At 41.4% G+C, this 24,741-nt stretch overlaps 1 protein-coding gene across 1 annotated transcript; it reads right to left on the bottom strand.

Annotated features, from left to right (window-relative positions):
* Positions 1 to 1,352: 1,352 nt before the first annotated feature.
* Positions 1,353 to 23,085, bottom strand: LOC121958052 (SNF-related serine/threonine-protein kinase-like). The gene is made up of 8 exons (XM_042506907.1): positions 22,847 to 23,085; positions 16,593 to 16,979; positions 15,519 to 15,737; positions 13,903 to 14,149; positions 6,994 to 7,135; positions 5,295 to 5,507; positions 4,791 to 4,925; positions 1,353 to 3,047 (listed from the first exon to the last, which is right to left on the bottom strand). Exons 2-8 carry the CDS (start codon positions 16,713 to 16,715, stop codon positions 1,754 to 1,756), a joined length of 2,373 nt encoding a protein of 790 aa, XP_042362841.1. The 5' UTR covers positions 16,716 to 16,979; positions 22,847 to 23,085; the 3' UTR covers positions 1,353 to 1,753.
* Between the last annotated feature and the right edge of the window lie 1,656 nt (positions 23,086 to 24,741).

The following is a 24,741-nucleotide window of genomic DNA, read 5'->3' as shown; positions in this document are numbered from 1 at the left end:
GTTGTGGGAAAAAAAGAAAAAATATTTTAACACTTTCTTGAGGTCATGTTTTCTTTGTTTTACTTTTCCTTTTTTTTGCTTGTTTTTAGGTCATTTTCTTGTAACTTTTTCTTCTAATTTCTTGCTTATTTTTGAGCCATTTCTGTGTTTTTAAAGGAAATTGAGTACATTTTCTCAGGTTTTAAAGAGTTAATTTAGTTTCATTCCAGTGTTCTTGTCCTGCCATCAAACACATTTTGAGCTCTGGGTTCGACCAAAACCTTGCATATCCAGTAAGAGTGACGAATAATGGTGTAAGATCTAGTATTCAGGTTTCTACTGCAATACAACATTACCGTCAATACTACAGATACAGAGTACTGCTAGGAGGTTATTCACATATGTACAAACTCTGGCATGGAGCTGCGCAGAGACTTGACGAGTGGGTGTGCCTTTTCTTTCCGAATCTGCGGAGCACGTTGGAGATAGAAAAATAAAACAGTGATAGACTACAAAATACTGTGTGCCACCATTAAGTGCTGCTGTCCATTTTCACCCTGTTTTTTGTCCTTGTTTGAATGAAAACACAAGTAACTCTTTCAGTCAGAGTAAAAAAAAGGATAAAATGATTTTCTTATATTTAAAAAAATATGGTATTAAAAAACCAGCATCAAGTACAACAAAAGACAACATGTAACATGATACTAAAACTCATCCACTTTCCCTTTCATCAGCTTATCAGAGTGATACAAGTGTGCGTGTGGATGTGCACAAAATGTGTACATACAGTATATATAGGTGTGTAAGAGCAGGCATGTGAGCACCTTCTGCATTGTGAAATCTGACAAATTGATCTGAATTTAAATAATCTCAGAAATCAATTGCCTTGAAAAAGGAAAGTATACACAACGATTACTCTTAACTTATGTTTACTTTATATCTTATTGTTAAATTTATTTAACATTTATCTGTATTTACTTAATTTTGTGAAGTTGTTACAACTTAAAATGGCAAGTAAAATGACCTTGTTCTTTCTAAGTGTTAACAACTTCAACAAACCAAGTCTGACTTAACTTGATCATCACAGAGATTTCTGCTAATAATAAAGTTCTGTTTTGTGACCATGTTTAAGAAAATACAAATATATTTGACTATTTTCCAGCTAGCAGAATACAGATATACAGCACAGTAAACTTTTTTTAATGAAGCTGCTGAAACCTAAAAAAAAAAAAAGAGAAAAAGATTTAATTAAACTTGTCATTTTCAGTTGCAACATTCACAAAATTGAGTGAATATGACTAAATTTTATGTAAACTAAACAATTAGATATAAAGTAAACATAAATGTAGACTAAAAGTTATATTTACTCACTTTCAAGGACATCAATTTCCTTGATTTTTTAAAATAAAATTCACTTGTCAGATTTTACAGTGTGTGTCCATACTTACTAGCGCTTATTTAAACACACCAGTGGGTTCAAATGTCCCTTTAGTGTCCTGTTTAATCTGCTGAAAGTGCTTCACATACTTGGCATGGCACCTGGTCTCCTCCATGGAGACTTTTTGCATCTCTAAATGTGCAAAGTAGGCATTTGGACTTTCTCCCAGTGATCCACCAATATTGTTAAATAATAGTAAACGGCATAAAATGCAAAAATAACAAACTCATGAGCCAGTGGCGACCTGGCTGAAACAGAAGCAGGAGGATGAGAGGTGTTTAGATGAGAGTGGAGGAGTGTGGAGGTGCAGCAGCTGATGGAGCGGCGGTGTGCGCTCTAGATGACCTGGCAGCAGCTGTGAGGGGTGGGGGTGCAGAGCAGGCCCTCCTTGGGGCTGCGGTGGATGTTGACGGACAGAGTCTTGTCATTGAGAGGCAGCTGCAGCACACGGTTCTTCATGTTCCTGTGGTTCTCCCTTGCCAGGTCCAGCTCCCCGAGCCTCAGTGTGGCGGTGCAGGGCCCTTCCAGCAGTGGGTCTGCGAGCGGGTCTCCGAGTGGGGGTTGGTGGTGGTACAGGTTACCCCTGGGTGAGGGGCCCCCCAGGAGCGAGACCTTATCCAGGCTCCCAGTGGAGCCGCCCATGCACATCCTCCACATGGGACGGTCCTGCGTTTCCCCAGCAACTACGGCTCCGCTGCCGCCGCCACCACCCCCTCCTCCCCCTGTCAGGGTGTGGAACTGAGAGCTCAGACACAGGCTCATCAGCTTCAGGCTTTCCACCAGGCCGCTGGCAGCTTTGGCTGTTCCCTTGCCTTGGCCTGAACCAGATCCAGGACTGGCACAGTTGGAGGGACTGCCCTCCCCTGACCCCTTTTTCTCTCCATCATCCTTCCCCCCTCCTCTCTCATCCTCCTGCCCAACCACAGTTGCTGTGTCCAGTTTATGGTGACTCTCTGTGTCATCGTCACTCGTCTCTGAGCTGGGGGTGAAAGCAGCGACCGGTGCTGCTACACCCACAGTTTTAGGCGTTGATATGAGTGTTGGCGGCGATGGGATTCTAGAGTTCAGATTGAGGCTCAGGCTGGGTTTGGGCGGGCCGAATCCGTGCTCCCTCCTATCCTCCTCTTCTTCATCCTCCTTATCCTCCTCGTGGATCTGGTTAAGAACTGGGGCGCTCATGCGGGATGTCAGCCGGTTCGCAGAAGAAGACGATGAGGAGGAGGCTTTGCAGCGCAGCACCACCTGAGCAGGGAGTGATGAGGGAGATAAACATCTGTCCTCCTCCCCTTCCTCCTCCTCGTCCTCCTCCACGCTGAAGAGACTTGGGCTGCGAGGTTTGCAGGGGCCCACTGAGGTCAGAGAACCCAGCCTGAGGGGGTTGGAGTGGGGCTTCCCCAGAGGCCTGAGCCCCCTCTCCTGGCTGTGACGCGCAGACTGCTGGCTGGCAGCAGAGAGGTGGGGCTCCTGCCGCTGGCTGAGGTCAAGCAGGGCTGTTTTGGGCCTGGGGCCTTTGTGGAGGCTCTCTGCACTGCGGGCAGGTGACTGTGGGCCCCCAGGGTGGGAGATAGCTGGACCCCCCAAGCCATCACTGACATCCTGATGAACGTCCACTCTGGTGGGCCAGGACTGCCTGTGAGGGTTAAACACATAGAACACAGGTTTTAATGGGTTAAACAGGCTTACTGTACTGTGACTCAGAGATAGAACGGGTTGTCCTCTATGGGAAGGTCAGCGGTTCGGGGCTCCTCCCCAGGCAACATGTCGAAGTGTTCCTGGGCAAGATACTGAACCCCAAATTGCTTCCAATGCTGCGTCATCAGAGTGTGAGTGTGTGTGGATGATTACTGATTAGTAGGTGGCACCTTGTATGGTAGCCTTGGCTACCAAAGGGTGAATGTGTGTGTGATATGTGATATGTGGTGTGAAAGCGCTTTGAGTGGAACTAGACTAGACTAGAAAAGTGCTATACAAGTACAGTCCATTTACCATTTAAATGTTAACACTTCCAAATACATTTTAAAGGGACAGTTTACTCCAAAATCAAAAACACATATTTTTCCTCTTACCTGTAGTAGTGATTTATTAGTCTAAATAGTTTTGGTATGAATTGCAGCACGTAGAACATTTGCCTTCTCTCCAGTATAATGGAACTACTCGGCTTGTGGTGCTCAAAGCACCAAAAAATAAAATTGAAAATCTCAACAGCAATGTCTCTTGACAGAAATCATGACCTGGTTATTCAAGATAATCCACAGAGCTTATGAGCAGTTTCATGAGGGAACTTTTTTCTTTTAACTGAACTACAACCACAAATCGTATCGCCACACAGAAAGATGCGTGTGTCTACTCATGGATGCTCGTGACAGAGTGAGATGTAAACATTAATGACGTCCTCCTCGGCTCAGCTGTAACGTCAGCCAGCTCAGTAGTGTTAGTTCATTTAGCAATAGATGAGGAAAGAGACATTGCTACTAAGTTTTTCAAATGTATTTTTGGTGCTTTTAGCAGCATAAGCTGAGTGCCATCTAGTTCCGTTATATTGGAGAGAAGGCAGACATCTCCAACATTCAGCAATTCAAACCAAAACTATCTAGACTGGTAAAAAGCACTTGATGTAAGAGGGAAAAACTGTATTTTTGATTGATTTTGATTTTTGATTTTAAGGTGAACTGTCCTTGTAAGTGATTGAGTTGAATGCTGAAAAAAAGACTTACGCAAGAGTTGCAGTGATCCTCTTTTATGTCCTGTGTACTAAATAGAGCTAGAGTGAGGTCTAAACCAGGATTCTGTTCTGAGTTGCCTATTTCTCTCCTAAAATGTTTTCAGAAACATGTATCTGCTTCCTGTTTCACTGTACTACGAAATCTGTCCAGCTGCCATTATGTGAAATGGATGAGGTGGCATTATGTCACCCAACACATGCATTCTGGTAGCTGTAGGTTTTCTACCTATTGTGTAAAAGCCTCCTTTTTCTCTGTTTTCTCTGTTAATGTAGCACTAATTTTAAAAGAGACAGACTAGTTTCATGCGAGAGCTCTCTTTGTATTTGTGAAATACTTCTTTAAGTGAAAGCTGACCTGTTTAATAAATATTCTTGAATCTTTTTATCGATAGGAACATGTGATTTTCCTTATTTGGAGATATTTTTGGTGGCACATTCCTGATGATGCTGCTGATCTGCAACCTGTCTTCCATTCTCAGTCTGTCCTTCATTCTCTGCTGAACAAAAGGCTCCGTCTGTCCATCTGTTGTCAAACTTGTCTTTCAGAAACTGACAGCACACAGCACTGCAAAGGCAGCACTCTGTCCATCTCAAAGTGTGTGTGTGTGTGTGTGTGTGTGTGTGTGTGTGTGTGTGTGTGTGTGTGTGTACCTGAATTGAGCCTTGCTGGGGCTGGGTGATCGTGTCTGGCTGTGCTGCTCCTTCTCTTGCCTCTCCCTCAGCATCCTCTCAGCCAGCAGGAAGTATGTCGCTGTGATGTGGTTGTACTGATTTGACTCCAGAGCCCTGAGAGGACAGAGACACAAATCAATTTAAATTCCCAAACACACACACACACACACACACACACACACACACACACACACACACACACACACACACACACACACAAGTATGCACACACAGAATATCAACACGCAGATCAGCACCAAGCCCTGACTGTGAGTCAACAGGAAGTGACGGGGGGTGGAGATTTAATTTGACATGGCAACAGCTCAGGACTGACTGCCAGCTGCTTGTTAACGCCAATTAAAGCTGTTGATGACACTCAATTAGGCTTCAGTTGGACTAGCGAAGCGTGGCAAATTTTTGGAGATTACACCAGAGAGAATAGCTGCATGTTCATTTATTCGGGTGAGATGGAGGGACAAGTACTCAGTGATGGCGTCTCGGTCTGCGATGGCTCCCAGGACCATGCGCTGGATGATGGAGCCGTGCTCTTCCTCTGACAGGCTGCGATGGGACACCAGAGGTGTGGACAGCTTGGTGGCCGGGGAGGGATCCACACCTTGGAGCCACTCGTGGGCCCCGATCTCCTCTAGGGTGGCTCGTTTCTTGGGGTCCCTCTGCAGCATGTGAGCTATGAGGCTGGAGGGAGTCACAGAGGAGTCAATGTTAAGATGTGTTCAGCACTGCAGCTGTGTTTACACGCACGCACGCACGCACGCACGCACGCACGCACGCACACACACACACACACACACACACACTGATGTTAACAGTGACCATGTCCCAGATAAAGACAGGAAAGTCCCATGTCAAGACATGAAATCCCAAATCAAGTCCCAGATTAAAAAAGGCAAGTCCCAAGTCATGTCCCAATTAAAAGAAAGTGCCTTTAAAACCACGAAAAGTGTTTTCTTTTGGTTTTACAGGCTGCATTACAGAGACATGATGTAAATTTCGGAACTTATGAGAGTGTCCTAGCTGTTCTATTATTTGCCTTTAACCACTTAGTCATTATATCTGCATTACCGATGATTATTTATAAAAAATCTCATTGTGTAAATATTTTGTGAAAGCACCAGTGGTCAGTCCTTCAATATCGTCCCAATATCGATATTGAGATGACCAAAAAATGAGGGAGAGGTTTGTCTTGTTATTTCTTTTGTCAGTAAGTCAATCTGTGAGCTGCCACTTGCTTTTACAGCCCAGATGAAGAGTGTATATTTAAACGCCTAGGTGTCAAGCCCATTTATAAGGCTTTTTAACTTTCGCAAAACAGTGTGCATTTGATTTTTTTGGTTTTGACTTACTAACAAAAGAAATAACTTTTTGGTCTTTTTTCTACCCTTGAATTCAAAAAGCACCCGTTTTTCAAACCTGCACATGAAGTAGCACTCCTCAGCCAGACTTTTTTTTTTTAATAAATCATTAAAGAGGTATTTGGTTAAAAATATTGTGATATTGGATTTTTTTCACCCAGCCCTACTCTGCAGCTGATATCCAAGAGCTTTCTTATCAGTGTCAATCTTTAAAACTCAGATCAGTCAAACACCACCTGGGATAATCTCCAGATAATCCTGTAAACAAGCCATCCACCTTTACCGTTTGCCTTTCCAGTCTAGAAAAGATCAGTGAAGCAACATTAACTTCACTGGCTAATGCACTCTCACATAATGGGAAGAAGCGCTGTTTCTTTAAGGTTACATGCATGAATGACTTGTTTAAGGTCTCAAGCAAACAGCACATAAACTGGTGCTGTGTGAAAGTCGACATCACCTAATGAAGTCATGTCCACAAACGATGTTTTCAAACTAAAACCTTTCAAAATGTATTCAGTACCCATTCTGCCCTGCTCTGCTGCGACGCATCCTCAAACCCTCACAATGTTAAAAATAGCAGGCGGATTTTAAAGGGTGCATTAGATACACTTAACGCGGCGCTGCATCTGTGGTGGAGCAACTGACTGCAGCAGTGAGTGAAAGCAAGTGAAAGCAGGACAGCGAGGAGCAGCGGAGGAGAGGCTGCTCCTCTCTATTCGCCTCTCTTTTTCTTCACACATCTATAAACATGAAATATGCAGCACCTGCAGAGCGCTCCGTCCATCTGTGTGCGCGTGTGTGGTACTCACTCTCGGCATGCATGGGAGATGTGTGGAGGCACCGTGTATTTACAGTCCATGATCATAGTGAGCGTCTCGCTGTCGTTTGCCTCCTGGAAGGGGGGCTGACCGCAGACCAGCATGAAAAGGATCACCCCCAGACTCCAGATATCTGCAGTGACACACAGGGACACATAGATGAGCACCGCTGTAGAGAATTATTACGTATGAATGTGTGTAAATGTAATCATGAAGAATTTAATGAAGATGTATGATTCACATATGTTCATGGTTTAGATATTGTTGAGGACCTTGGAGTCCTTTACTGACTCCAAGGTGTCTGGACGTTAAGATATTGCAAGAGAAAGACCTTGTAGATGTTTAGACGACAATGCTGTATGAGGTAATAAATTAACTATTTAACAATGAATGGCCTTTCTGTTACTTTAGGTTTTTGGTGTGTCTTTGTCCATTTACATGCTGTCCTGAGAGCTTCTATAATACGATCTGTGTTGTCATTTATCCTTTATATTCATCTCATCTAGCTGCTGCTACACTTATATATGGTTGCCTGTACCTTGTAGGTATGAATTAATTTGCATGTGTTTGTGCTTGCACTTTTCAAGACATGAGGTAGGATTTTGTGGGGTTTTTTTTATTGTATTGTGTACCTCACTTTTGTATTTTATGCTGCTGTATTACTATTTTATATAATATCTTAATGTGTACCACCTTATGTTTATCCACCCTTCCTAATGTATCGTACTTGTGTCTGCCTGCCACAGAGATTTCAGATGGAAAATAGCTAAAAGCTATATCTTGTACTATACATCTATTCTCCATCTGAGATTAATGTACATTGAAAATGGTCCCTGACAAATAAACTAATAAAATAAAATTAGATTTGATTTCATCAAAATGAAGATTGACCACAGTACAAGTTTTTACTATATTAATTTGGCATTGTTAGCAGGATCCCAACAGACACTGGATGAGTAAAGAAAGAACTCATTTCCTCTTTTCTTTATCTTACCAAGTGTGCCACTTGACAGGATTATAGAACAAGAGAAAGTGTGATTTGTTTTTGTCTCAAAATAAAATTAAAAAAATTAGTATGACACACCAACAAAGTGAAGCACATATGTCCTTTCTGCTTAGTGACCTAGATATGAAAGAACAAGAGCTGTCTCCCCCCACAGTTTAAATGAAGCATAAATCATAGTCGATCAGAGCCATTTCAATAAATATGTACTGGCTTAGGACACATCTGTCTAACCGAGGATGAGGCTCCGCATTGCTGCCTGCCACCGGCGTCATGCTCTCTCTCTCTCTCTCTCTCTCTCTCTCTCACTCTCTCTCTCTCTCACAACACACACACACACACACACACACACACACAAGCATGCACTCCCACACAAACACACAGTCCTGGGAAAGTGGGTTAACGTGTTCATCCCTCAAAGCTTCATACAAATGCTAATTTCATGGAACAGTTCTCTTGGTCCGATTATCCGTTTTAAAAGAGCAACTTTTTGCTGCGGGCGTTCGCTGGCGCCCTGGTCAGCAGGATGGTCCACTGACACACATTCTGCAGTCACATACTGACTGCCGGCAGAGTGACAGTGACATAAAAGCATACAGTATGTCGACCCCCTTTTCACGACTTATGAAAAATTATTTGTAAAAATGTACGTTGTGGAGTGATGCAGGTGGTAAATAAAATAGCAGTCACAGCATTTCTTCTTCTTTGTGGGCAGCATGCACATCAGCAAAAAATCTGTTTTTAAAGCTGCGTTAATTGATTTTTCGGCCACTTAGGGCCAGCGGAACAAGCTGTAAACACAACACTGATGTATCACCTTATAAACTATTTACACGTCCAGCAGACACAGCAGCACAAAGCATTTTTCTGGAGTCATGTAATGTCATGGCCAGGCTGTTGCTAATTCTGTTTATCTGCTATTTGGCTTCCTATTTGGAGGGCTGATAAGAGCTGTGAGAGTGAAAGAGAACCAAAACAGCAAAGTTGCGGACTGTAAAACCAAAGCAATGAGCTGAACAACAGGGATACAGTGAAAATGTCCTCGGCTTCCAGTTAGATCCACCCCTCGCTCCTTAACTCTTTGCTCCAAAAACACAAGATGGCGAACTCCAGGCTAAAAAAGTCCAGAAAGTCCACAATGTCCAAAATGGTTGACATCACAGTAGCTATGTACATAATTTATACAGTCTAAAGCCTTTTTTTTTTTTAGATTTTTTTTTCAAGCTTTTATTGCATTTATTTGACAGTGTGAGCGTGAAAGGGGAGAGAGAGAGAGAGAGAGGGTGACATGCAGCAAAGGGCCAAGGCCGGAGTCAAACGCGCGGTGTAGGCTTTTTACGACATACAAAATATTATATTTCCCTCTCTAATATCGCTTTAATATTGCTGTGAAAATATAAACTAATTTCTCCTTGAAACAACTGCATTGTGTCAAGTGTCTCACCAAGAGCAACATTTTACAAGATTACTTTTGAACACACCATGGTAGCATTATAATTTATCTTCACCCAATAATTATTTTTATTGAGCAGAGCTTGAACGCATCATAATATAACTCAGTGCAACCTCAGTTAACAGTTAACATTTACTAGCTTTCCTCCTGCCAATTTCAAAACAGATTTGTTGTTTGCAGTGTAGCATTTCAAATCCTAGAAATGTTCTGAAATGCTAGAAATGTCCTAAAATTTGAGAATCATCCTAGAATCCAAGAAATGTCCTACAATCCCAAAAATGTCCTAAAATACGAGAAATGTTGTAGAATTTGAGAGATGTCCTGAATTCTGAGAAATGTCCTAAAATCTGAGAAATTCGCTAGAATCTGAAATGACAAAGAATTCCAGACACGTCTTAAAATCCTAAAAATGCCCTAAAACCTGAAAAATGCGCTACAATCCAAAATGACAAAAATGTTAGAATTGCCCTCAAAATTGTTGTTTACTGCTTTCTTTTGTCCAGCCGACATCTCAGAGAAGATCTCTGTTCATCCCAAACATGCTCTCTATTGTCCTGAGACGACGGTGGTTGTTATTTGCAGACAGGCCGATGGCAGAGAACATTGGTGAATATCGGTTGATAAATTGGTGCATCCCCATTAAAAGATACATTAAAAACTCTGTAAAGATGAGAGGATCTGCAGAGTAAGGAGATAATTCTCTGTGATTTGTCACCCTGCATTCACATTGCATAAACATATCACATTTTTTAATTAAAGTATTGATTAGTGAAGCTTTAGGGTGCTAATTTTTAGGTTTCTGTCGAAGCTTTCTTGGTCTTGGCTGCATAGGCTGCACAGGCTTTCCTCTAAACATACATTACTTCCTGCACAGACCCTGTGCTCATGTAACCATCATCTGTTTGATATATTTAAGATTTACTCGGCAAAAGAAAGGTGGTAAGCTGAGTAAACTGGTTGGGTTTATCTTCTTGGACACCCCTGGGGACATGTCAGTCTGCCAGGACACGCTCAAGATTTCAATCTGGTGAAGTCCATGTGCCAGTTTACTGTGGGAGGAGAGTATTTATTGCTGCGAGGCTGTGAAGGAGCTCTTGGTGCTGATGGAGGGAGCAAACGCTGCTGCAGTCCCCGCCACCATCTTAAACCTAGCCAATGTATCCTAGCAACCGTGACCCTGCTCCCTCATTACTTGCGTCAGCGGTCCGCCAAACTTCCTTCCTCAATAACTTTATTTATAAACCAGATGGCTGACACATCTCTGGATAACACCATCCGCGTCACTGCACATTAGCATCACTTGAGCTAACGACACCCGCTACTTACTGGTGACAGCTGGGAGTGTAAACATCCCTTTCTGCTGTGTTTTAACACCAATTGCTTTCCTGAGATAACCGACGAGCACTTCCTTGTGTCTTGACACCGTTAACCCTGAGGCTGAGCGGGCCAAGTTCAGCATCCTGTCCTGCTGATTGTTATGCAACATCTTTTTTTTTTTACAAAATCCTCCCACTTGTGCACGTTCATTATGCACAGATATGCTCTGAATTATGCATGTGCCCAGGATATGTTCTTTGTAATTGCTATTAGGTAAGTTAAAACATTTTTTGAAGTGCAGCTTGTGCTTCTTGGAGAGGAAGCAGAAATCTATATTTAACTTTCCATTTACTGGAGACAAAAAAGGAGAGAGCCCACACACTGCATAACATCAGAAGGCAAAAGGAGGCAGGCATCTTTTCATAGCACTTATTAGTCCATCATCTGCTCCCACAAGTGCACAAACAAACCTGTGATTTCCTTTTAATGTTCTGCATTAACATTTCACATGTTATTCTATCCCAGTGATACTCAATTTATGGCCTGCAGGCCAAAGTTAGCCCCTGATATGCCAGGTGGCGCCTAAACCATTTTCACATAATTATTCACAAGAATACAGTGATTCATACTAGGAATTGTTTTTATACTTTCAGTATACATAAGGTGTCAGAGTGCATACCAAAATAGAGCTTATTGATAAAAAAAAAAAAAATGCCAGTGGAGGATCCCCCGCACCCCCGACAAAGGTCCTAGCTAGGAAAAATGGAAAAAATGGATGTCCTAGAATCAGAGAATTGTCCTAAAATTCAAAAAACACCCTTAAATCCTAAAAATGTCCTAAAATTGAAGAAATGCCCTAAAAACGCCCTTAAATCCAAGAAACGTACTAAAATCCATCTAACACCCTTAAATCTGAGAAATGTCCTTAAATCCCTGAAACACATATGGGACCGCTGTGACTGGCCCCTGTCCTCTGTCATTTTGCAAAAGTTTCCCAAGCAAAGCAGGTTGAGTATCCTTGTTCTATCCTCAAACTTGCTCTTATTCACTCAGGGTTTCACACATTGGGAAGTGGATTTTTCACACTTTTAATTGTTATTTGTAGGTTTAGTTCTGATACCAAAGCATGTGATCATTTTCTGCTGGTAAAAGCACTTGACACCTTGGATTCATAAATAACTTTTTCTCTGCTTTTTCTTGCAGGTTGCTCCTCCTCATTGGCTTCTTCTGTTATACTGACTACTGATGCAACACCCCACCCCCACCGATTTTGGATCACTTTTCATCTCAAATTATTTTCAGCACTTCCTCAAAAGAATAACAAACTCCAAACAGGCTGGACCTGAGAGAGCCGAGCAATGACAGACTCTTTATCTCTGCAACAAACCGGCTCACCACCACCTGGCGCGCCACCAGCAAAACGTAGCATCCTGCCGACCGTCAGCAGGTACCTTGGCAGCGATGTACTCCCAGGCCAGGTTACCTTGTAGCCCTGAAAGTCAGGACTTCTGTCCTCCATTCAGCCTGTTCCACATCAAACTGCTCGGCTGATAGAATCACACGATATTACATCCCGGCTGGATGGATAATCCCCGCAATCAAAACATCATCATCTCACATGGATGAAAAATGGTGCACAGGCAGTGTGAACACTCCAGAGGACAGAACACACACACTCACACGCACACATGCACACACACACAACAAACATGTCCACAGACATCTGATTTGCCATCTGGGTCAAGTGCTCAGACAGGCTTTTACAGGACAGCTGACCTCACATATCCAGCCACTCACACCATCATGCAAAAACACACATGCAGACAAATAACTATTATTACTCCACGTTCAATATTTGGGAGCCGCTCATCCGCCTGCCCAGCACATACTCTGAGAGAGACAGTCAAGGCAGACAGAAGAAAATAGCCACTGCGAATCCACTCAGTCAGAAAAATGGAAAATGCTGCTCTCCTGCTCTGACGCAGAGGCTTCTGGGTAGACAGAGAGACTGCTGATGCTTTTTCTCTCTGTCTCTTTTCCTCTTGTTTTGCTCTGTCCCCCCTCCCCCCCTGAATCTGCATGCCTGTTTTATTTCTTTTCCATTACATTCTGATTGAATATCTAAGCTGTGGGTCAGCAAGGATTGGTGCCACTATCGATGGGAGAGACAGAGGGGTGAAGGTGGCGGTGAGGCTGCTCCAGAGTGCTGAGGAAACCAATTTCAGCCTGATCTGATATCAGAATTTATTATACAAAGAAAGGCCATGACTGTCAGTGAAGATAAACCGCTGACAAAAATAAACTGCAGGTGTGCGACTGTAATTCTGTGGGTTAATGAAAAAACTATATTTATCATGATCATAATAACGTATTTAAAATTATGTTACAAAATGATTGTCATTTCTTAAGAACTTTTTGCGGGTCATTTCCTTCATTGTTTTTCAAAAATTCTTTCTTTTTCAATTATTACTATACTTACAATAATAATTATTATTGTAAGTATAGTAATAATTGAAAAAGAAAGAATTTTTGAAAAACAATGAAGGGAATGACCCGCAAAAAGTTCTTATTATTATTATTATTATCATCATCATCAATATTATCTATTTATTTATAAATTAATTTTTTAGGTACATTTTTTTTACTGTTTACAAATTTCTTGCCAGTTTTTTGGTCATTTCTTCTTTCATTGCTCATTGTCTTCTTCCCATGTAGTGAAAGAAACCAAGCAAATTTGCACAGGTTAACTTGTATTTTCCAAACTGCCTGCTATCCTACCACACTCTGAACTTTGAGCAGCTGTCCTCCTTCTGTCGGCTGGCTGATAAAGCTGCCAGGTAACCAAACTGTCTGCAGAGTCCGTGCAAACTAATGTAGGTCTCACAGTGTGATCAAAGTGCATTCAGAGCTATCACTAGGTCATATCTGCACAGACAGTGTGTGAATATGAAAGCATCAGTAAACCAGGCTGATACACAGCAGAGGACAGTGTGAACCATATCCCACTGCTGGGAACACACACTGGACTATGGAATGTGACAGTGTCCCATAACAGTCAAAGTAAAAGCTGTAACAATTATCTAACTTTGCCAAATCAGCATAGATATCTTCTGTACGTAGGACTCACCCACAGCAGGAGCGTCGTACTCGTCCCCCAGCAGTATTTCGGGAGCCGAGTAGGCCAGAGAGCCACAGGAGGTGTTGAGTTTTTTCCCGGGCTGAAAGCGGTTACTAAAGCCGAAATCGGTGAGCTTTACGACGCCCTGCTTCTCGAAGAACACCACATTTTCCGGCTTCAGGTCTCTGTGCACCACGTGCAGCCGGTGACAGTAGGAGATGGCATGGACGATTTGGGCAAAGTAGCACTTGGCCACCTTGGAAGGGAGAGACAGCAAGGATAGGTAATAATTATGTCAATTTGTGAGTTCATAAGACAGCAAACACAACAGAACAACAGCTCACACACAGACTGTCTGACTGGTAACTGCACATGGTTGACTTGTGGGATGAACGCCAAGAGAGCAAAGTGCGAACCAACAGCTAACAAGGCTTTTGTAGACACCTTCAAGGTCCCATACTCTGCTCATCTACTAGAACATTTTAACATGCTTTAAAGCAACTTTATGTAGCAATTTGGTTCTGTGCGCTTTGGCGCTCACCGCAGGTCTCAAAGTGCAACACCTCTGTCATAAAACACATAGTGTTGTAACCCCCTCCCACACTACAACATTTCAGAAAACAATACAACATTTTTGGGAAACGTAGGGTTTTGGTAAATGTTATTTTGTTTTCTGACATGTAGCGCTGTTGAAAAGTTTTCTCAGAATATTGTAGTGTTTCGACCCTCAGGGCCAATGTAGTAACTGCATTCTTTCCAAATACATATTATTTGAGACTTTTAATAGCCATTTGTCATTTGAATTTAGCAACCACAGGTCATTACACCTGCTTTTTCCAGGCCTGCTAGACAGGTAAAGGGGGAAAAGCCCATCCTTTGGGCCTGGCCTCAACACAAATACACTAAATACACTGAACAATGTTCATTTTTTGAAGGCTGAAGCTAATTCCAGTAGGCTAAATCCAAGCACTTTTAAAGACCTCTTTTCAATCCAAGTACTTTTAAGTTCTTGATGGTTTTTTTTTTAAACCCACGCACTTTCCAGTACTTTCCAGACCTGTATCAACCCTGCACAAATCTAACAAAACATGCCAACTTTTATTTCAACACATTTTACCACAAAACAGACTTCCACCTGTGTTTTGGCCACTTCTCAGTGTACAAGTAAGGAAACATCAAAAGCCAATAAAAATCCAGTTGCCACTGCAGTCTGAGAATGTCTCATCTGTTTTCTCTGCTTCACTTGCAGTGTTACAGCTTTCAATGTCACACAGCAGCCTCCTGGTGTCCGGAATTTATTAACTTTAAAGAATCGGTATGCGTGATGCATTGGTGAACTTCTAGCTACCTTTGAAGTGTCCTTCACTGCATTCCAACAAAGTATCGCTCAACTCAAATAAAGAAAAGAACTGCGTCCACATTCTGTTCCCCAAAAGACTCACAGTGATTCTCACTGATTCGCAGAAGAATTAATATTAATATAATACTTCATCGATCTCTTTTCTGTGGCTTTGTCTCAAGCAACCCCTGGAGTTGGTCAAAAACTCTTCTGCAGGTAGGGTGAACCTTCATCTGCCACTTGAAAGTCAAGGTGTCTGCAGCCTAAAGGCCACAGCCCCACTCACCTCTTCAGTGAGGCCTCCGTCATGCTTCATGATGCAGTCGTACATGTCTCCTCCGTCTCCCAGCTCCAGGATGAGGTAGAGCTTGGTGGCTGTATCGATCACCTCATAGAGGCGCACAACATTGGGGTGCTGCACCATCTTCATGCATCGCACCTCCTGGAAAAGGTGCCCCCGAGCCACCGGGTCCAGCTTAGTTTTATCTATCACCTTCACTGCGACCTAGAAGAGCAACAAAAAGAGAAAAACTGAAATGATGATACACATCTGTCCCAATCTAAAACTATGAGTTTTTGCACACTGTAGAGAAGTGTTACTCATCTAAAAAATCTGACCTCTGACAGGGTGACGAGTGGCCCCCTAAACATTTTCTAAATCACCATTACATAAAGTGATACTTTTAGTATACATAAGGTGCCTAAGTGTATAAATACCATCTAAATAGAGCTTGTTTATCAAAAAAGTGCCAGTGGAGGATCCCCAGCACCCCCAGAAAGAGGTCCTAGCTAAACCCCTAATGTCCTAAAACCCTAGAAATATGTTAAAATCATAAAAACATCTTAAAATCATAAAAATGTCTTGAAATCCTAGACACATGCTAAAATCCTAGAAACATGTATGGGGTTGCTGTGACTGGCCCCTGGGCTCCTGTCATTTTGCAAGAGTGGCCCCTAGGCAGCGTAAGTTGAGTATCCCTGCTGCAGAGGTTACTGACTCTTGTGGACTGATACAGCTGATGGCTGGAGAGTAGTACCGATACTAAAGATCTTGTGGTGGTTATCAAACACAACACAAAAGTATTCGGTGTTTAGTCTTGTCAGGTGGGAAATGCCTCTAGGAACAACACCATCATGTGATGCTAAAATACCCACAAAAGCCAAGATCAACACAAAATGTTGGCAAATCAATCCATCATCTAATCATAGAGACATAACTCAAATCTCTGAGTGATAACTGCCACCTGTCTTTAGTATGCTTGTTTCTGAGGGTGAGGCTGGAATCTATTTAAAATATGAGGACATTCAATCACTGGCATTGAAGCACTGAAGTTGCATGTACAGACATGACCACACATACCTTTTCCCCAGTGAATACGTGCCGGGCCAGTTTGACAACAGCAAAGTGTCCTCGGCCCAGCGTCTTATCCAGGTCATACAGCCCGGCAATCTTCCCATCGTGATGGCGTTTGAGCCCCGCCATGGCTGCTGGTGGGCGGCGGGAGAAGCTGCCTTCTGTTGCCTGCTGCTCTCCGGTCAGTTCTCCATCTCCTTCTCAGTAGGTTGAAGTTTGGTGAATTTTGTGTCAGTTGTTCGGTTGATTCTAGATCAGCTGCTGGTCTGCTGAGGCAGCGTCAGTGATTTGACGATTGAGATTCCTTGCTGGATGGTGACAATAAATATTCACAGAGGTTGGTCCTGCTGCGCTGCTGATGCTCCCCTCAATTCAATCCCATCTTCTCCTTATCTGAAGGTGAAAAAAGACAGACTCAAAATTTGCCCATTCATATCGACAATGTAACAATTCAAGGAATCTGCACAGTGACCTGAGTCACCGCTTTGGAGGAAATCCTACTGAGCCCTGAGTCATGAACCCGTGTGACAAACTGTTATCCTCAAGGCCACATTCTCTGCCACACTCTCTGCTGGTCGTGTGTCATTTAACAATGAGTTATAACAGTGTAATCACAGAGTGATCTGGAGCCAAAACTAAGAAACAGAACAAAACCACGGCTACACAGCCATGCTGTCAGCGTGCTAACATGCTCACAGTGACACTGTTACCAAGCTGATGTTTGGCAGCTATGATGTTTACCGTGTTTCTTAGTTTAGTGTCGTAGCATGCTAACAGTTGGTAATCAGCTCTAAACAGAAGAACATCTGAGGCTGGTGGAAATATTTTTGCTGGTAGTCGGTGATACACCAAAGTATTCAACATATCAAACTTTTGGCTTGCTGATGGCGCCCGATGATACGTCAGAGGGATCACCAAAGTTCTTCAAATTGATCCTCATGGAGTCATGAATGTTTGTTCACAATTTAAGGACAATTCATCCATATAATTGTTGATATATTTCAGTCTGGACCAAAGAGATGGATCAAATGGCCATACTGCTAACACTGCTAGCATGACTATAAATAAAATCTGAGTGAATATTAGCCAATCATCTAACAATAAAATCCATCCGAAGTGCGAATTCAAACTGCTAAAAGTAACAAGCTAATGTAATGGGTGTACAACCCAACACAAGACCTACATTATCAAATATACCAATGACTCTATACTCTCTATGGACATTTGGGGACATACACTGGCACTGGATAAGAGTCAATTTTGACTCAGGGTCTTCTCTTGTATTGATACATTTAACTAAGATTCTGGAGTAAAATAACTGTTATCCTGTTAGACAGAGTTGTTATCCAGTATGGAAAAACTCAGTCTGAACCTTAAACAGGCAGTTGTTTTGACTACTTACCCTGCAACCTTAAACTTGTATATGTACATGTATAATAACTCTTAAACTGTGTAATACCTCATCATTTGCACAGCACACTTACACCGTCATATACAGTATACCTCTGTGCAATTTCAGGAAGGTAATGAAGGTAGAAATATTACACACTACCCAAGCTGATTATTAGATTAAATTGATGTGTTTTTTTAATAAATATTTTCCTTTGGACATCACAATGCATGTCATGTCAATTGGCCATTTTCCTATTGGAATGTTTATAGCTGACAGGAAGTAAACACGGACTAAAACTGTTGTCCTAGCAAAAAAAGACATTGATAAGGCTGAAATAAATATCTATGCTCTATACCTAACCTCACCCTTACCCTTACCGAGGTTCAGTGACACAGCTTTGATAAAGTCAAAATACAAAAATACGATATGAGCTTCATTGCTTCATAACCATTTGTTAACCCTTTAAAACCTGGCTGACAAGAGTAAAATGTGACAAGAAAATAACCTTAAAATTAGAAACAAAAAAAGGGGTGGGAGGAATATTTTTTAAATAAGTTAGGAAAATGTCCAGAACACACTTTTTAAAAATTATTTTCAGATCATTTTCTTGTAACATTTCTCTTCACTAATTTCTTTCTCATTTTTTGGGTCATGTCTTTTTAAGCTGCCCATCGCCTTCTCCCAATGTTTTTGAGAGAAATCCAACCAATTTCAAAGGGTTAACTATAGTTATTCAGTTAACTAAAATATCAAACAGACAAGGACAGAAAATCTTTACATTGGAGAACCTGGAGTCATCATTTTTCTTTCTTGATTAAGTTACTTAAATTGATTATTAAAGCTACTGCTGATTCATTATCTGTTGACCCACTTATTAGTTAACTGAATTATATTTCAGCTCCAGTTGTATATTGCATCATCTGCTTCATTTAGAATTTTTTAATAATTAATGTAATTTGAATTTTTTGTCCCCAAGGGACGGAAAAACTCTACTACTCTAAACTAATTCATCACACCGCCGCACTTACAACTAACCCTTTGCTCTGTTCTCAGAAGCTACTGTCGTCATAGTGTGTTGCTTCACGGCCCTGATTATGAAACAACACCTCCAGGGGAGGCATGGCATTCCTCTTTCAGTAACCTACCTGCGTGCCAAGAGCACAGAGACGCTAAAACACACAATCTACAGGCAAAGAACATTCCTGGGAGGTGATCCTTGTCTGGGTGTGTCCCACTCACCTGGATTCACACAGACAACAGGAAACCAAACACACAACTGTCGCCAGGGAACACACCTATCAACATGACTACATGCCGGAAGAAGGAAAAACTAAAAGCATCTCTAACCCACCGGCAGTCTGTGGTTGCTCAAATGAAACTTTGAAAGCCTTAAAAGCTCTCTGGGTTTTTTTCTGTGATCCTCAGTTGGAGGATTGTACCTGCAAGAAAAGAATGAGTCATTTTTCTTATAATAGGAAGCTGACATCTCTGTCTGTCTCTCTCTCACACACACACACACACACACACAAATGTAATATCGACTCTGCTGAACATTTTGCCTGCCACTGACAACATGTAGGTGTTGATGTTTCAAAAAAAAGAAAAAAGACAAGAGACACATCCAAACACGTGCCTGCTTTCATGTGTGCACACACACACACACACAGTGTGCTGTGGTACACCCGTCAGGCTGACACGGCAGGTTGGCTGAGATCATGCCCGGCTGTGGTGTGCTGGTGAGCTGCTGTGCCGGCTCAGGTCAAACCAGGATCTGCTCCTCTAAATCTAGGCTTCTTATTTACCTTAAGAGTGCGTGTGTAATCCCCTGATCTGTTTAAAACAGGTGATGGGTGAAAGAACCGGTTGAGAAAAAGCACATGATGTGGAGAGCAGCCAATCCTGTAGCCTCTCTGACATGTCAACATACAGTAGTGAGCCAGTGGTGCACACTTTGAGGCTGGTTATGTAACTGTTCGAGGTGCTGGAGGTGTACTGATTTGGTTGTGTGCGCACAAACACACATGAGGTCAAGGACCTGTTAAAAGAGCTGCTCCACTCCCATAGTGTGTGATATGCACCATGTGAATTGGAGGTTATCAAGTACCTGCTTGACTGGACTCACTTTCTTGGTACATCTGATTAAGATATCAACTTGCTGAAGACACTCGGGTTAGTTACGAGAGTTTTGACACAATTATGCACTGTCTGACAAGTTGATTTCACTTTTAAAAAATCTAGGAAACCGATTGTCTTGAAAATTTAAGTAAACATAACTAATCAGTCTTAATTAATGTTGACTTTATATCTAATTGGTAAGTTTACTTAAAATTTAGTTATATTTACGTAATTCTGTGAAGTTCTTTAAACTTAAAAATGACAAGTTTCATCAAATCAATCTTTGTAAGTTTTACCAGTTTATTGTGCTATATATCTGTAGTCTGCCGGCTGCAAACTAGTCAGTCATATAGTATTTTCTTAACCCTTTGAAACCTCGGGCCACATCACTTTTTTTGTGCTGCTTTCAGGTGCCTTTTGCAAGTATTTTAATCTTCAAACCCTTAGAAAATTGGTGCGATATCTTTCAAAAACAAGGCAAGTAAGAAATGTAAGAAATGTTCCACAAATTTCAAGAAATGAGTAGAATTAGAACATTCTTTTTTTAAAGCTGGGGGGGGGGACTACATTAATATTTATAATTATCTTTAACACATTTAAAATTGTGTTCCAAAAAATAAGAAACTCTAAGCACTGTTTTTCAGGTCCTTTTTTGTTGTTTTTTAACCTTCTTAGTGTCTGTGTGTGTGTGTGTGTGTGTGTGTGTGTGTATTTTTATGTGAGATTTTTTTAAACTCATTTTTAGGCAATTTTCTTGTGATTATTATTATTTTTTTTTTTTTTACTAATTTCTTGCTAACTTCAATGTTTTTATTTACTCAGGTTTCACATTTTAAGAAAAAAAGAGCTCACACATTTTCTAACTTCATCATTGGCTAAATCCTCTTTGTGATGATCAAGTTAAGTCGGACTAACTTGCTTTACTGAAGTTGGTGACTGTTACTGTTATTATATAAAGTAAATACAAATGCATTTTGAGTAAGCTTAACAATTAAGTAAACCTAAACTAAGAATAATAGACATATTTGCTGCTCTTTTTCAAGACAATCCATTCCCAAGATTAATTTCAGTAAGCTCAACTTGTCAGATTTCACAGTGTGACAAGCAATGAAAGATTTATTAGTTCAGGCATAAAATGTGGCAGCTAACAGTGTGATAATACAGTGGTTCCCAATTGTTCCCCAAGTCACCACTTAAACCAGTTTAACTCGTCACCAGGTCAACCAAATGCTGGCAGATTTTATTGAGTCGGCCTGAAACTATACCATAAAAAGTAAAAATTAGAGCAAAGTCTAAAAAAAACGTTATCATTTTAAATGGAATGTTTTCCCCTGCTGTCCTGTACTAATAATCTCGTAAGCCCTCAGAATATCTACATGTTCCTAACATGATGGGCAGGGTGAGGAGTGCTGCTACCAGCTACTACAACAATGCAAACATGATAGAAAAAATACTAGGGTGAAGCCAGGTAATCTGGGACACTTTCTGGTAGATTAGTAAAAAAAAACATCTAAAATTCTGAAGATGACCTTGAGTGTTACTTTTAGTGTGTTATGGCCCTCTTTAATATTTCTATTATACATTATTATTATTATATTATACATATAGAAAATATGTTACCAAGTAAAGCACTTAAGAAATTTGGGGCACTCAAACACATCTCAGGACTCCTTCAGCTTGAGGCAAATTAGATTTGAGACTTTTAAAGACTTTTTAATGCCAATAATATATCAAAAATTGTGTTGCAGCACAAAAATCTAAATATATATTTTATAACTTTTCATGCTTATTTTAAGCTAATTTTCTTTATATTTTTTTGCCATTTCTTGTTAACTTGCTCATTCATTGCCTTCTCTCCCTGTTTTTGAAAAACAAAAAACAAAAAACAATTTGCTCTGGTTTCAAAGGGTTACATTGGAGCTGAAGTAAAACAATAAATCACTTTATATAGGTTATGACATAAGTTATTGCAATGCTTAGCATATGAAAAAACATTTGAAATTGTAATAATATTGCATTTAGACCCCAGTATTGTGATAACATAGTATTGGAGGCCTCCTTATGATATTTCTCATAATTACATACTTCAAGTTATGCAACATAATTTTTTAGAATTTTAAACACTTTTTTTTTTTTTTTTTTTTTTACAAGTTGTTAGTGTTGTTTTTTGTTAGTTTGTTTTTTCACTTTTCAGGTAATTTTCTTGTGTATTTTAATATTTTTTTCTAATTCTTGGGCCATTTATTTTTCTCAACTTATTGTCTTCCCATGTCTTTTATAAAGAAATCGAGCTTCAGGTTTCAAAGGTTAAATCGTACCCCTACTTTTTGTATTTTCTCTTTATCAAAGTCCCTTGTTGGCTGTAAAAGAAAGCTTAGTAGCATCATATATATGAAGTTGATTTTGCATTACACTCAGTGAAATCGGACAGCCCAGTGTGTTTAAGCTGTGCTGACCATCCTCTGTGTCAGCTCTAACTGCATAGGTGCTGGTGTCCATATGGGACCCTCCGCCCCCCTCCCCGTGCTGTCAACACGCCTGCTGGCTGCATCCACGACAACATGACCGAGCGCAGAGCGCAGAGCAGTTGCGCCAACAGCGCACACATAAGAGCTGTGTGAGGACCCGAGCCAACAGCGGGCTAACCAACGATGCGCAGTACGGAGCAGCCCGCTGCTCGAACCCCGCGGAGCCTCGCTAACTTGACACACATTACTACGCGGGGCCCTCCACCGTCAGCAGTGCTACTTACCTCAGAGGAATGTGAAGCAGCGCCAGCCGTCCTATCTGCTCCCCGTAAAGCTGCGGCACTGTGCGGGTCTGAGGGCGCTCAGCTGCGGGCTCTACCGGCTCACAGGCGGTCAGTTTAACACTCCGTACCGACGGACACACAACCGGCCGACGGTTAATCCAACGAGTCTCTGTGTAAGTCTGTCACACTGTCAACTCAGCGTCCCTCCTTCTCTCCCCCTCTCGCTGCTTCGGCTGCGTCAAACATACGCAGCTAGCACGAGTAAACAGGAAGTCCTGCTTTCAAAATAAAAGAATCCATCCTTTAAGAGGACTCTACATTTATTAACGCTACTAAAAAGACTTATCTCATAGTTGAGTTGTTAAGCTACAAGGATAAAGGGTGATGATTGATTGGGTGGTTTTATTAAATAATTTGTTGTTTGTGTAAGGAAATGGCTACGATCAAATGTGAATAAATGTCATGGATGTGTGTAATGATTTGATAACATCGACCTTTTCCTTTGGATTTCAACGTCTTTTTTTAAAATCATAACTTCTAAGACTCTCGCTCCCTCTCTCTCTCTCTCTCTCTCTCTCTCTCTCTCTCTCTCTCTCTATATATATATATATTGATATATATATATATATATATATATACCTATATATTATTGGAAATTTTGAAGCACACTGACTGGCTGTCAATTTCATTTTAAGACAGTTAATCAAAAGTCCAAAGAAGTTGATATCCAAAGCAAAAGGTCAGTGTGTGTTAATCTACTTATTCATTTATTTATTTGACTTACAGGCTACCAAGACATAAATGAACAATCAATACAACTACAAAAAAAGCAGAACTTGAATTCTTTTATTTTATTTTTTTACTATGTCTGTGTCTAAATTACATGTAATGTCAGAGCAATTAAGATAAATCATTTCTAACAAACCACCTACACATTGTAATATCAGCCAAGAGATTAGGCTAACTATTGGCAATGCTTTGTCACAGTATAGAGGTATTATTTTTATTTTTGTTACGATCGGAGAGATCAGCTCTACTCTTTCCAGTGCTTTTTCTGCACAATGCTTTTATTTTTGAGACACCCGGCCTGTGTTCCGTGTCGTTGTTTCTGAATGACAGCTCTTTCGTCGCTGCGCATCCGTACCATTCATGTCTGACGTCAGAACTACGTTGAGAGAAAAGCGTGTTTATCAGGTCTCTGATAATAACACGGAATGTGCTCTGTCTCTTCACCTGAGCTGTGTTCAGGGTTGGATCCTGATTTAAGACATTTAATGCAAATAAACTGTGAGGCAAAAGACAAAACTTGGTATTTCTTCTATGGCTCAGGATGCAGAAGAACAATTGGTCTTTATCAGCTATTAGACTTCCTACTACAGTCAGTGAGTTGGCCCTCGGGGCTTCAGGCCTCCTTCAGCAACCACTCCCACATCCTCTGACACATTCCCCGGGCTGCTAGAGGAATCCAACGCCCGCTGCAGCTGGTGATGCTGGTGGCGGGGGGGGGGGTACTGGCATTATCTGCGTGTCCCTGTTCTCTGTACTGAACCGGTTGGGCAAGTGTGTTGTTATGTCCGTTATGTAATATTTACAAGCTCCTCTGTGGTATGTTAAGTAGACCCTGTTTTCTGCTGCCGGGATCACCATGCTGCTCCCTGTCAGCCAGCACTGAGCTGCACAGAGTTTTAATCATCATCTGTTTCAAGTCAAAGCCATGATGGCAAGCACAGTGACAGCAGTTAAGTCAGATCAGAAAGATTTCCCTCCATCACCACGGCCTGGCGGTTTAAACCGAGTTCTGGATCTATATAGAGGACTCAGCTTTGCATTCAGGGGACTCAAACCAACCTGCATGCCTCTGAGAGGGTGTTTTGATTTTGCTGCTTCTTTTATGT

This window comes from Plectropomus leopardus, chromosome 18 (assembly GCF_008729295.1).
Source record: "Plectropomus leopardus isolate mb chromosome 18, YSFRI_Pleo_2.0, whole genome shotgun sequence".
Lineage (NCBI taxonomy): Eukaryota > Metazoa > Chordata > Actinopteri > Perciformes > Serranidae > Plectropomus > Plectropomus leopardus.
The sequence above is the reverse complement of the archived record's forward strand: the minus strand, read 5'-3'. Positions and strand labels throughout refer to the sequence as shown.